Here is a 14,230-nt window from a genome sequence, read left to right on the forward strand (position 1 = left end):
ATTAGTAACTACAACAAAAATAATATTTATGCATTTAATTAATTTAGAATTAGATGTCTATAATGCCATTATTTTAAAAAAAAATGTATTTATTATAAAAAATTTAAAAACATATATAATTTCATTAGTCATATTATCTTTATTTTTACAATTCAAAAATTCTTTATCTTCAAATTTATTAATTTATTATATTTACTACATTATCCATTGTCTTTTTTTTTTTTACATTATTTTGTAATTAAATATCAAAGTTATATTTCTAAAAAAAATATATCAAAGTTATAATACAAAATATGTTATATATATTAATTTACCAAGTATTTTATACAAATATAATAATTATTAATAGTTTGTTCAATACTTTCACATGATAACCTACGACACACATCTCACAACACATGAAACATATAGGGGAAAAACTATCACTACCAAATATCAACATGTGATTGTAAGATAAAAAGTTCATAGTACAACTAATAAAATCTCAGTAATCATATACACAACAAGACAAATCTAAAGCTTCCTACACCATTATCTTATTGCATAATGAATCCCTCTATGCTACCGCCAGTAACCCAAGTGCACATGACACACTACCAATAAAAAGAATGGCATGTACTGAAAATAAAGACAATGACAGTGCTACCCAAAATAGAACTAATAAGAAGAATTAGAGAAATTATCCAAAAGAGAATTAAGAAGAATTAGAGAAATTTAAACTAAAAGTAGTATTTATTTAGATAATCGCTTTTAGACTAAGTATTTTTTTTTTTTTTAAATTTTAGACTAAGTATTTAGACTAGCGTTATTACAAAGTTGCAAACATTTATTTTAGTGACATTATAATCAATCTCTCATATATTATCTTGCATTTATATACTTTAAATTACCGATTTAAATAAACAAATTCAACATTTATTTATCTATGCATGAACATCTCATATATAATATTGCATTGATATACTTTGAAATATTTATTTAAAAATAATAATTGGGCATTATCTCATTCACGCAAAGCGCGTAAAAAAACTAGTAATAATATAATAAGAGTAAAATAGAGTACTAATAATTATGCCAACTTTGATTGGATGAGGTTCGAACCTAAGACCTTTCTTGTTGAAATCAATGAGTAGTTAACGGTGAACTAACATAAATTAACGAAAAAGATAATATTTAACGGGAAAGTTAACCAATAATTATATAATTAAGGATAAATTAGGAAATCTAAAAGAAAAATAAAAATCTGATAAATCTGAGTCATTCATTTGATTATAAAATTTGACCGTTATTTTTTCTACCCATTATAGGCCTAACTCTCTGACTCTTAAAAGTGGTTGGTAGTATGGATGGAAAACATTTTCCATTATAAAATGAATTCCTCAAACTTGAGGAAAATGAATTCTTTGCAAAGGGTTAAATGGGTGGGATTTTGTTTTCCACGTGGGTTGGGAAGAAAAATAACATGAGTGTACCGTTTTACCCTTATGAAAGTTTCTTAATCTTAATTACATAAGCACCTATTTATTCATTCATATTTTTAAGGGCATATTGGTCTTTATATTCATTATTCCTTATCTTTCTAAACCCAACCAAACAATGGAATCCATATTTCCAGTAATTTCTTTTCCACCAACCAAACAATTGAATTAATTCTCCTGAAATTTATTTTTCATGGAATTTCAATTCCATTTCCCTTCAAATATTTTCCATCAAACCAAACGGGCTGTTATTAGTATAGTAGATAGTAGATGTTATGTTACATTTTCAAAAAAGATTGCATAACTTAAACTAAACATTAGAATCTTAGGGTCCGTTTACTAACAGAAAACTGTTATCTGTTTTCGTTTTCTAATTTTTCAGTTTTCATTCTCTGTTTTCTGTTTAGAAAACTTGTTTACTAACATAAAACTGTTCTCTGATTTATGTTTTCTAATTTTTTAGTTTTCACCTAAAATTTAGTTTAGATAATATTAATATTTTTGAGTTAATATTTAAAATATTTTTTTTTGGATATATTCATTTAAATGACATGTATATGAATATATAACTTTTACTTTAAATTCTAATATATGTGAGATTTCAATATCCGATATCTAGACCGAACTTGTATTATGATGTAACATAATTAAAAATATTCGAACTAATAATCTATTGAGTTCAATCAAAATCTAAAACATTATATAGAGTTTAATTCTTAATTTTGATAATGTAAATAATGTCTAACTTTAAAGTGTAAGCAAATAAATTATGTTTAAATAAGTAAAGTAAGTAGAAAAGATAGAAGATAGTGATAAGTAAAATAAGATGATAATGAACGTAATCATAGTAATGTGGTTATAGTGACATATAACTAAATAGATGATAGATGATTCTGTTTTTTATTTTGAAAACAGTTTTTAAGTGTGTTTGAGTTTTTCAGAAATTTCCAGAAATTATTTTCAGTTTTGAAAATGGAAACTGTGTTAGTAAACATGTTTTATGTTTTCTGTTTTCCAGTTTCCGGAAATTCCCAATTAGTAAACGGCCCCTTATATTTCCAAGAACCAAACACATTTGGTTTGGATTTGACATATTGTGCACAAAAATGTACATATTAATGTTAATTCTCGAAATTATATTGAATCTATTGACTTGTTTATGGAGTCCAAGATATAGCTCGGAGCAACCGGAAACTTGAGCCAGTGCCCTAAAGTCCCTAACTTGAGTAAACGATGTCGTTCAAAGCCGGGTTGCAGTGCATGCCTATGCGGATATTTGCAAGAGCGAGGTTTTTTCTCTAGTAACTCTCCCTTCGGCCTCTCTTCCACAGTTTTCAGTTTCAGTTCTGATTGACACTCCAATTCTCCGAAGGCGCACACACATTACATTACTGAGAGATGAGTATGTGGAACTATGTTGTCACTGCCCACAAGCCGACCAACGTTACTCATTCTTGCGTCGGCAATTTCACCGGCCCGCAGGAGCTCAATCTCATCGTTGCGTAAGCCTTTGCAATTATTATTATTAATTTTGGTTTTTTTTTTTGGGTCAATTTGTTACTGTTTTGCGCATTTGTGAACTTTGCTATTTGTTGTTCTTCGTCCACTAGCTTCGATGCTCGATATCTGGAGCTAGATGAATGGAATTAAAATCATAAAGGTTGGAGCTGATTTTCATTTTCTCGTAAAGACGGGAACTTTGCTTGAATTTAACAATTTTGACTTTTTGAGCGTGCGGGGCTTTTGGCTGCTTTATTTACACGCAATTGATTCTAGCAATTGTTTGATTCTGTATTGAAATAATCTTATGGAGAATAATTTGTTAATACTGAGACGGCTCCTTTAACATTGAACGAGAAGGGAATCAGGAGAAATGATTGGTAGAAGTGAAGCAGATTTATACACATTTTTGAATAGGGTAATAGGAAAATAAATACTATACACAGTTTTTTTTGCATATGACTTTCAGAGGAAGAAGAGAAAAACTCGAAAATTACCCTTGCTTTGGTTTTGATTCCAAACTAGATCTCAGATACAAAATTTTACATTTTTACTTCTACAGTTCTACCCATTTCTGCTGTCCCTTCTAGTTATGCAGTCATTAATGCTTGTGAATTGGAATAGACACTTGGCTGGTTCTATCAGAGAAATCTTGTGTTTTAGGGTATCATATAGTTGTAAACAAAGACCCTATTTTGCATGTTGCAAGATGGAAGATTTATCCAAAAATGTTGCTTTAAATTCATAGTGAGATTATCTCATCAGAACTCAAAACTGAACTGATGATATATCTTATTAATTGATATAAGTTGTGTAAGTTATGTTTACATTCTTACTACCTTCAAATTCATTAGGTAATTAGGTTTGAAGCCATTCACAACTGAACTGTCGAACTGTCCTTCTATTTGCAACTTTAGTTTTTTATAATTTATTATTATAATTTTCTAATTATCTTCTACGATATGATAATTTTTTTTTTCAGGAAATGTACTCGCATCGAAATTCATTTACTGACTCCTCAAGGTTTACAGGTCAATAGCCTTTTCTTATAATTTTATTTGCATCTTTATATTCATGTGTGCTTGAACAGCTTTCTATGTGGGGTTTTGGTTTGGACAAATGGTGGGGGATTAGTTCCCATATCCTTTTTTCTCCTCATTTCAAACCAACTAAGACTTGACACTTTTTTTCTTACAAATTTTTAACTTTTTACTTTTAAGGCACTGATACCCCTTTGTATTCTTTAGAAACAAATTTGTATGGCATAAAGATTTCCTACAAATACCTGACAACCAAATAATTTAAGGTCACTTGTGTTTAGTAACAGCGAATTAAAGAATTCATATTCCATTTTAAGTTCGTATTCTATCATGGATCATGCAGACTATGACTTCACTATCGTTTCTTCATTTGCCACTTGCAGCCTATGTTGGATGTGCCAATATATGGAAGAATTGCTACGCTTGAACTTTTTCGTCCACATGTAAGTTTATTTTTAGAAACTGTATTATCATTTTCTTTTTGCAAAAGAAAATGCAACAACTTTTCTTTACCTACACGTTGGTTGTGTTATATTTGACTATTTTATTGGCAGGGTGAAACACAAGATCTTCTTTTCATTGCAACTGAAAGATACAAATTCTGTGTTCTTCAATGGGATGCAGAGGCATCAGAGGTTATTACAAGGTCTAAACTGGAAATTTTGCTAATTTGTGTTACTTTTTCTTTCTCATAAAGTTATACATACTTTGTTAATAACTTGCTTCTTTACTTTTATAAGTTGCATATGCTACCCCTGCTATCTAAATGACTAAATGACACAAACATAATCTTTTATTGCTGATGGGGTTCAAATGAATCTCCCAATAGGTTTACCTAGAAAGGTGTTGATCTTTGATGAAATTCTATGCCTGCCAGTTGTTTCCAACCGTTCATCATATAACTTAATTGAATTATTTCACCCAGGCTAGTTGTTTTCTCTCATTCTTTTGCTTTTTCTCAGTGTGATTGCTTTTAGTGACAGGATAGCATTTTCATTTGGTTCTATTGTGACACATGGTATTATTTATCTGTACATATTTTGATTCACAAAATCTAACTTTGCATTTAGTAATTGATTGCACTTTTACTTGAACCAAATACAGATCAATGGGGGATGTATCAGATCGAATCGGCCGTCCCACAGATAATGGGCAGGTATTTTTTAGATTTAACATTTTTTTTTTTTTTTGCTAGGGAGAGTTACATGTTTTGTCATATCTTCTAAATGAGCTTTTTCTTTCCTTTTTCTTTCCTTTTTCTTTCTAGGCTTTTTATTTATTATATTTTGGGGGTAATTTCTGTTCTTTAATTTTATTTTGGCTAGATTGGCATAATTGACCCAGATTGCAGATTGATTGGACTTCATCTATATGATGGATTATTCAAGGTATTCTTTCTTAAAGATAGTCTTTTTTGGGTTCTTGGTTCAGTCTATAGTTTTTCTTCTTGATACCTGTGTTTAGAAATGATTCATCTACACTTATCTCGTTCTCCAGGTTATACCTTTTGATAACAAGGGCCATCTTAAGGAAGCATTTAATATCAGGTACAGTATTTCTTGTTTTCGAGATTGGAGAGGATATTGGTCGTCTTTTAGATAAAAACTTTTTGTGAAAGTAGGAACAAAAATCTAATCTATTTTACGTATCAATACATGTATGTTTGCATGTGTTATAGGATTTGGCTCTAACACTTCATCTTGGTTTCTTATTCAGGCTTGAGGAACTTCAAGTTTTGGATATAAAATTCTTGTATGGTTGCCCAAAGCCTACAATTGTTGTTCTTTACCAGGTCTTTTATTCTTCTTTTAGAAAATAATATCTTAGAACATTTTTATTCTTTAGTTGTATTTTTCACATGCACAGAACTTGGAGACAAATTTTGTTGATGTGTTTCATGTGGATGAACTATTTATGTTGGTTGTCTTGGATTTACCTTGTTCCCTTGAATTAATGCTACAAATTACTCTGTAGGTTTGTACTATATTCAAAAACATGTCTGACTAATTGTGCTGTGAATATAATGCTTGTAACTTTTACTTTGATGGACAGGATAACAAGGATGCTCGTCATATCAAAACATATGAGGTTTCCTTGAAAGATAAAGATTTTATTGAGGGTCCATGGTCTCAAAATAATCTTGATAATGGAGCGAGTTTGCTCATCCCAGTGCCCCCACCATTTTGTGGGGTACTTATTATTGGGGAAGAAACCATTGTATATTGCAGTGCAACAGCTTTTAAAGCAATCCCCGTTAGACCTGTAAGGCAAATGCACACACTTAAATATTCCTTTTTTTTTTTTATCATGCTTTTTAATTTAATTCCTTTTGTCCATATCACATATCTTGTATTAAAATAGGGTTATTAGTTGAACAGATTTCACGAAACCTAAAGTATAATGGTAAAGGTTTTATTTATGTTTAATGATGTGTTAATAATCTTATTTTTATTGATTCAATATTTGTCCTTTTTCTAGTCCATCACAAGAGCCTATGGAAGGGTTGATGCTGATGGTTCTCGGTATTTACTTGGGGATCACAATGGGCTTCTTCACCTACTTGTCATCACTCATGAAAAAGAAAAGTGTGTAGCACTTGGCTGTTATTTATACCTTGAGCTCCTTTAGTTAAGGCTTCTAGTATATTTTTCTACCTTAACGATTTTTTATCTATTGGTTTATAGAGTTACTGGACTCAAAATTGAACTTTTGGGAGAAACCTCGATTGCATCAACAATATCATACCTGGATAATGCTTTTGTCTATATTGGCTCTAGTTGTGGTGATTCTCAGGTATCTTAAATGGCCATTGCTTATGCTTTACTCAAGTCACTATGGATAAATGCCCTTTTTTCATATATTTACTTAATATTTTTTTTGCTCTGAACTAGTATATTTATTTTGTGCTATAGATGCAAAACGAATTGTTTATAGATTGCTTACTATTAGAATAAAGAAGTAATCCTTACACTGGTAACTTGCATTTCTCACGTAGCCAATGTTTATTAACTGTATGGCTTCATAAATTTGCAAATAAATCTGCTAGCTTACTTTATTTTATTTATTTGAAAATCTTAATGCATTTTATTTTGGTGACTAGGAGATCTCTATTTAATTAAATACATATATGAAATGTCACTATCCTCAATTGCTAATGCACACTTATTTTTCAAATTTCACATGAGATATGGAGCATAAATTCACTAATGCATATGTGCTTGGCTGTATAGTGGAATCTTTTTCTACAACTTGCGGAGTAATGCTTTTTTAACAGCTCTTTTGCTGCTGTGGCAGTCATATCCTGGCATTTTATTGCTTCATATTTGTTCCCCCTTCCTTGAATGCAAATTCAAATTCTTTTGGCATTTGATCATGACTTTTTATTTTTTGGTTTTTTGTTTTTAATTCAATCCAGCTTATAAAGCTTAATCTTCAACCTGATGCTAAAGGCTCTTATGTAGAAGTTTTGGAAAGATATGTCAATTTGGGGCCAATTGTGGACTTTTGTGTGGTTGACCTTGAGAGACAAGGTCAAGGTCAAGTTGTAACTTGTTCAGGAGCGTACAAAGATGGTTCTCTTCGAATTGTTCGTAATGGAATTGGGATTAATGAACAGGTCTTTTTTCTTTTAGTCGATTTCTCTTAAAGAGCTATTATATTCCCATTTTATCTCCTTGCATGACCTTTTTGTTGTGTCACTGCCACTTTGTAGGCCTCTGTGGAACTTCAAGGCATCAAGGGAATGTGGTCGCTTAGATCAGCCACAGATGATGCATATGACACCTTCTTGGTTGTGAGCTTTATTAGTGAGACACGCATTTTGGCAATGAACCTTGAGGATGAACTGGAGGAGACTGAGATAGAAGGCTTTCAATCACAAGTCCAGACTTTATTTTGCCATGATGCTGTCTACAATCAGCTTGTGCAGGTAATCCAATGAGTAATATTTTCTGAATTTTTTTTTCTTGATAACTTATATTGCATAATTTGCATTGACCTAAAGTATATTAGATATGTGTGAGCTATATACTCATATGCATAAGACAAATATTAAAACACATGCATGTGCGCACACACATGAATTGGCCATTATATGCAGCCAAAGAATCAGGTCTGCATGACTGCATAACACTTGCCCTTGATTTCCCTCTATAGAAACAATATTCTCTTTTCTTTTTGAAAGTGGAATGCATATACATAATATGGTCTTTGCTCTGAACTAATACCTTTTAATATAGAGAACTCACTGCTTTTCATGGATACACATTTATTTTCTTCAAAAAGTATTTATTCCTTTTCTCTAGGTAAGGGGCATATCTTTAATAGTGGGGGTGTTGCTGAAGATAAATCATTTCATAGTGTGGATGGGTAACCAAAGTACATCTCAATTTGCAAACTTCCATTCTTCATGGACTTGTGGTTGAAGTCTTAAAATTCTATATGATGTCAAAATTATGCTCAAGGCAAGTAAATTATTAGAGGTCTGGTGAAGAGAATGCTTGTGTTTTTGGAGGAAGAAGGCAATTTGCTAAGCGATCAAAATGATTTAGATATTTGTTTGTAAACACCTTTTCTATTGTGTTTTGAAGAATAACTTCAAAATTTACAGTTGCAAGTATTCCAATGGGTTTAACTTTTTGCATGGATTGTCACTTTTTGTTTCTTGTATACTTCTTTTATTGGGCATTATGTCCTTGTCTTTTGTTATAGGCCTTTTTATTAAATTCCCTTGGTGGTCTTACTGGTACTTTTTACGGAGTACTTACCATTCTATTTTCTATGCACTCTTTTCTGCCTTTCACAAGGGTTTTCTGATTCATTGCCTTAGGTTACTTCAAACTCAGTGAGGTTGGTCAGCTCTACCTCCAGAGAGCTGAAACATGAATGGTTTGCTCCAGCTGGGTATTCAATAAATGTTGCAACAGCAAATACCATGCAGGTGTGCTTGCTCAATCTGTAGATAATTTCGTACAAAGATTAGAATATGGACTTTTAAACATTTTCTACTTTTTGGGTTGGATGGAATATAATCAGTTTGTAGTTCATTGCCATGCTTTGACCTTAATAAGCTCATTTTATGCTATCGCATAATTCTGCAGGTTTTGTTGGCTGCTGGGGGTGGTCATTTAGTTTACCTAGAAATTGGTGATGGAACGTTTAGTGAAGTAAAATATGCCCAGTTAGAGCACGATATATCTTGCCTGGATATCAATCCAATTGGCGAGAATCCAAACTATAGTCACCTAGCTGCAGTGGGGATGTGGACAGACATAAGTGTTAGGATATATTCACTACCTGAATTGAATCTCATCACGAAGGAGCACTTGGGAGGAGAAATAATTCCTCGTTCAGTTCTTTTATGCTCTTTTGAAGGGGTAAGTTCTTTTCTTTAATATTCAGAAAATAAATTGTTCTACTTCCAATTTTTAGATAATAAAAGCAGTTGCTATAATAAATGTAAGAACAACTTTGTAATGCTTGTTACTATCTTGAATGTAGTTTCTTAACTTTCCTGTTTTCTCTAAAGTATCATAAATTCATTCATTTCAGATATCTTATTTGCTATGTGCCCTGGGAGATGGTCACCTCTTGAACTTCATTTTGAACATGCAAAGTGGTGAGCTAACAGATAGGAAAAAAATATCTCTCGGGACACAACCCATAACGCTCCGTACTTTCTCATCAAAAAATGCTACGCATGTGTTTGCTGCTTCTGATCGGCCGACTGTCATCTACAGCAGTAACAAGAAATTGCTTTACAGTAATGTTAACCTCAAAGAAGTTAATCACATGTGCCCTTTCAACACTGCTGCCTTTCCAGACAGGTAACTTCTTCGTTTCTTCTCCAATTTGTCAATCATCTTTGTTATGTGAAGTTTTCTTGAAGTACTAGCATCAGTGTTGCAAAAATCGCGCCTAGGCGCCGATTATCGGCGCCTAGGCGCTAGGCGGTCCCCGGCCGCCACGAGGAAGGCTGGAATCGGCATAACTTTTGACTCGGTTGTCCGTTTTGGACAATTTTTTTTTTCAAATCGCGTATTTTTTCGAGATCTACCCATCGCAAACTGGCCCGCTAATTTCTCAAAAAAAAAAAATGCTTCTTTAGCTCTTAATTTTAGTTTTTTATGTATTTAGATGGTTTAAACAATCTTTTGAACAATTTTACAACCACTTACATAAATAGTTTGTAGAAATAACTATGTGAACCTTATGTTTTGTTAGTGAATTTTGATAATTTTTAATTTTTTTATTTTTTTTAATTAAAAAAAAAAATAAAAAAAAAAAAGCGGTGCCTAGGGGGCGCCTAACGTGTTTTGCAACATTGACTAGCATGAATGTATATTAAGTACCATAATTTTAAAATGTAGCTTTTTAAAAAAAGTATACGAAGAGAGGCATTACTCAGTGTAAGTTGAGTTGTATTGTCTTCTAGGTGCCTAACGCTTTCTCCTCTGCTAACAGCCTTGCAATTGCCAAAGAAGGGGAGCTAACAATTGGTACCATTGATGACATTCAGAAGCTGCACATTCGCTCCATTCCCCTTGGAGAGCATGCACGCCGTATCTGCCATCAAGAAGAGACTCGTACCTTTGCTGTATGTAGTTTGAAGTACAACCAGTCAAACGCAGAAGATTCTGAAATGCATTTTGTCCGCTTGCTAGATGACCAGACCTTTGAGTTCATATCAACATATCCACTAGATCCATTTGAGTACGGTTGTTCCATACTTAGTTGCTCCTTCTCAGATGATAATAACGTGTACTACTGTGTTGGGACTGCTTATGTAATGCCAGAGGAAAATGAGCCTTCCAAGGTAAGATATCATTTACGAACAATCTTGCAACCATATCTTTCTTACATTGCACTTCCTCAACTGTTAGTAATTATTTGCTATATTTGCATTCCAGCAAAAGTTGTGTCAGCATTCACTCATCACACACAATGTTGCAAAAGGCGCTAGGCGCTAGTCGGGCACCCGGGGGGCGCCTAGCGCCTAGGTGGCCTAGTAATCCGAGTATATCGTCTCCACCTTTCTCACTCAGGCTAGGAATTGTTAGAATGTTATAATCCCCCAAACTAGTCATCTAAATATGTTAGATGGTTAGTTGAGTACATAGCTGGAGAAATATAGAAGAGGAGTAGTCGAGTAGGCAAAAAAACCACTCGGCCGAGTTGATCGCCAACTCGGTCGAGTTAGGCGCCTGACTCGGCCGAGTCGGCGCCTAGGGTGCCTAGTCAGCCGATTAGTCGGTCAATCGACTAAAAGCCGCCTAGAGCTAAAATCGCCTCAGCCTAGGAGCGCCTAGGCCAATTTTTACAACACTTGTCACACGTAAGTAGAATAAAAGATTTGAAGATTTTATGCAAGTATTAGATATTGCGAGACACACTCTTCCTGTAAATTGATGCAACTCTAGGATGACAAGAGTAACCATATATCTCATCCTTCGCATTTTAGACAACTATTCCATATTAGGTTTGAATAGCATTCAAAAAATATTCGGTTTGAATATCCTGTTGCTTTAATTTTTCTGACCTGCTGAAGCATCAAGCGTTTTTGTTTGGGGATGAGTAATTGCAGGGACGAATATTAGTTTTTATAGTTGAAGATGGGAAGCTCCAACTGATTGCGGAGAAAGAAACTAAGGGAGCTGTATACTCTTTGAATGCATTCAATGGAAAATTGCTTGCGGCAATCAATCAAAAGATTCAGTTATACAAGTGGATGCTCCGTGATGATAGTACGCGTGAATTGCAATTCGAGTGCGGACATCATGGCCATATACTAGCCCTCTATGTTCAAACTCGTGGAGATTTTATTGTTGTAGGTGACCTAATGAAATCGATTTCTCTGCTAATATACAAGGTAAGTTTTGATATTACTTGTGAATCTTTAGCACTAAAGCACTAGTCCTGATGGTTAAAAATATTTTTGTCTAGCATGAGGAGGGTGCTATTGAGGAGCGAGCTCGTGATTATAACGCTAGTTGGATGTCGGCTGTTGAGATTGTGGACGATGACATTTACCTCGGGGCGGAGAACAATTTCAACCTCTTCACCGTTAGAAAAAACAGTGAAGGTGCAACCGACGAGGAGCGCAGCCGTCTTGAGGTGGTCGGTGAGTACCACCTCGGTGAGTTTGTAAATCGCTTCCGACACGGCTCCCTAGTCATGCGACTGCCGGATTCCGATGTCGGCCAGATACCGACTGTCATTTTCGGGACGGTGAATGGCGTTATCGGGGTCATAGCCTCTCTCCCTCATGACCAATACGTCTTCTTGGAGAAACTGCAGACACACTTGAGGAAAGTGATAAAGGGCGTGGGAGGGCTGAGTCACGAGCAATGGAGATCCTTTTACAACGAGAAGAAAACCGTCGATGCCAAGAACTTCTTGGACGGGGATTTGATCGAGTCATTCCTAGATCTCTCCCGGAATCGGATGGAGGAGATATCAAAGGCAATGGTTGTTCCTGTGGAGGAACTCATGAAGAGAGTTGAAGAGTTGACAAGGTTGCATTAGCCACCCACACACACAAAATCTTTTATAAGTTATCACTGTTGATAAATTTGGGGTATCATTTCCCATTCCTGTAAACATTGTAACTCTGTTTCTGCATTTTCTTATCATGTGGCTCTGTGATAAAATGTTATTTCATTATATAAACCCATAGGCCTTTTTTTGGGTTTTTTTAAGTAAAGTCTGTTCTTGATGGGAGTCTCATGGCACCATCTGTTAGTGCTTGGGATGAAGATTAAAGGACAATGCAAGAATATAATAGGATTTACAGTATGAGTATTCAATTCAGATGTGAGGAATGTTTTGTTTACCCAATGAATTTTGTGATAATATTTAGTTAAATCTTTGTAAACAATATGTTATGTTTTTAATTTAAGAATAAGTCTTGTGTGATACATCTTACATTTTTGTGCACATAGAAAAGCAGTGTTGCAAAAATCGCGCCTAGACGCCGATTAATTGGCGCCTAGACCCTAGGCGGTCCCCAGACACCTAGAGGGCTCCTAGCGAGTTTTTCAACATTGTAGAAAAGTATTACACGTCTTACGTGTTACAGTCTTACATAAGATTAAAGACGACAATGGGTTGGGGTGGGTCGAGAAAGATTACATCCACCACCTAATCTGTGTTGTACTTTTTCTATTCATTTCACTCTTAACTTGCACTGGGTAGACTTTTTTACAACTCACCGCGTTGTTCTTGAGTGTTACCACTGCACAGGGATATCTACAACATTCAAACTCAGCCGATGACTGGGTTTTTAATGGAGTTGAAGCAGTGTGACTAACTGTTTGTTTAACTTGATTCCCAATCAGTTATTCAGATTTCACATATATTTTTGTCTTGTCGGTCACACCTTCTGATCTGAATGAACTTTAACATTCCAAAACATTTGTTTTTTTTCTTTTGGTTGATGATGATCAAATCGGTCCAAATATAAATATTAAAATAGAGAAAATTTCAATTTTGGTCACATGACTATAAGAGCATTGTTAATTTTAACACGACTTTTAAAAATGTCAATTTAGTCCATTGACTATGTAATTTTTGTCAATTTTAGTCACTCCGGCCAAATTGACGGTCAAATTTGGCCGGAAAAATTTAATCCAACATTTAGTCTAGAAAGGATCAAAAGACGATTTTACCCCTCAGATTATAGACTAAATGTTTGATTAAATTTTTCCGGTCAAATTTGACCGTCAATTCGGCCGGAGTGACCAAAATTGACAAAAATTACATAGTCAAGGTACTAAATTGACACTTTTGAAAGTCAGGTGCTAAAATTAACAATGCCCCTATAATCATGTGACCAAAATTGAAATTTTCTCTATTAAAATATAATAATACTTGCTATATAATGGGGTTATGGAATTATGGTAGTAGAAACAAAACTCATAAATTAAACATCTCCTGAATTATCATTATGAATTAAAGTATATATGCTTCAATAATTCTACAGTCTAAGCTAGTTTATAAGTTTGCAATATGGGTAGAAAAAATCAATCTCCAAACTCCATGTGATCGAATTGCAACTGCTCCCAATCCGTGCCGAAAGAAGGAACAAATTAAATCCACACGTCACAAATGAAACATAATTGACCAAAATCCACAGAACAAGTTGGATTAAATAATGTAGCTATTTTTGTCTGAACAGTACAGTATTGATAAGAGCTAGAGGGTGTATGTAATGCA

The 14,230-nt window shown here is 33.9% G+C and overlaps 1 protein-coding gene across 1 annotated transcript; it reads left to right on the forward strand.

The window, feature by feature from the left end:
- The first annotated feature begins 2,698 nt into the window (after positions 1 to 2,698).
- Positions 2,699 to 12,893, forward strand: LOC109174939 (DNA damage-binding protein 1). The gene is made up of 19 exons (XM_019324180.1): positions 2,699 to 2,980; positions 3,961 to 4,009; positions 4,402 to 4,461; positions 4,573 to 4,664; positions 5,123 to 5,174; positions 5,344 to 5,406; positions 5,516 to 5,565; positions 5,735 to 5,810; positions 6,071 to 6,280; positions 6,497 to 6,603; positions 6,703 to 6,811; positions 7,434 to 7,634; positions 7,731 to 7,946; positions 8,847 to 8,957; positions 9,118 to 9,393; positions 9,569 to 9,843; positions 10,481 to 10,832; positions 11,601 to 11,885; positions 11,960 to 12,893. Exons 1-19 carry the CDS (start codon positions 2,877 to 2,879, stop codon positions 12,539 to 12,541), a joined length of 3,270 nt encoding a protein of 1,089 aa, XP_019179725.1. The 5' UTR covers positions 2,699 to 2,876; the 3' UTR covers positions 12,542 to 12,893.
- The last annotated feature ends 1,337 nt before the right edge of the window (positions 12,894 to 14,230 follow it).

This window comes from Ipomoea nil, unplaced genomic scaffold, assembly GCF_001879475.1.
Source record: "Ipomoea nil cultivar Tokyo-kokei standard unplaced genomic scaffold, Asagao_1.1 scaffold0164, whole genome shotgun sequence".
NCBI classification, from domain to species: Eukaryota; Viridiplantae; Streptophyta; class Magnoliopsida; order Solanales; family Convolvulaceae; genus Ipomoea; species Ipomoea nil.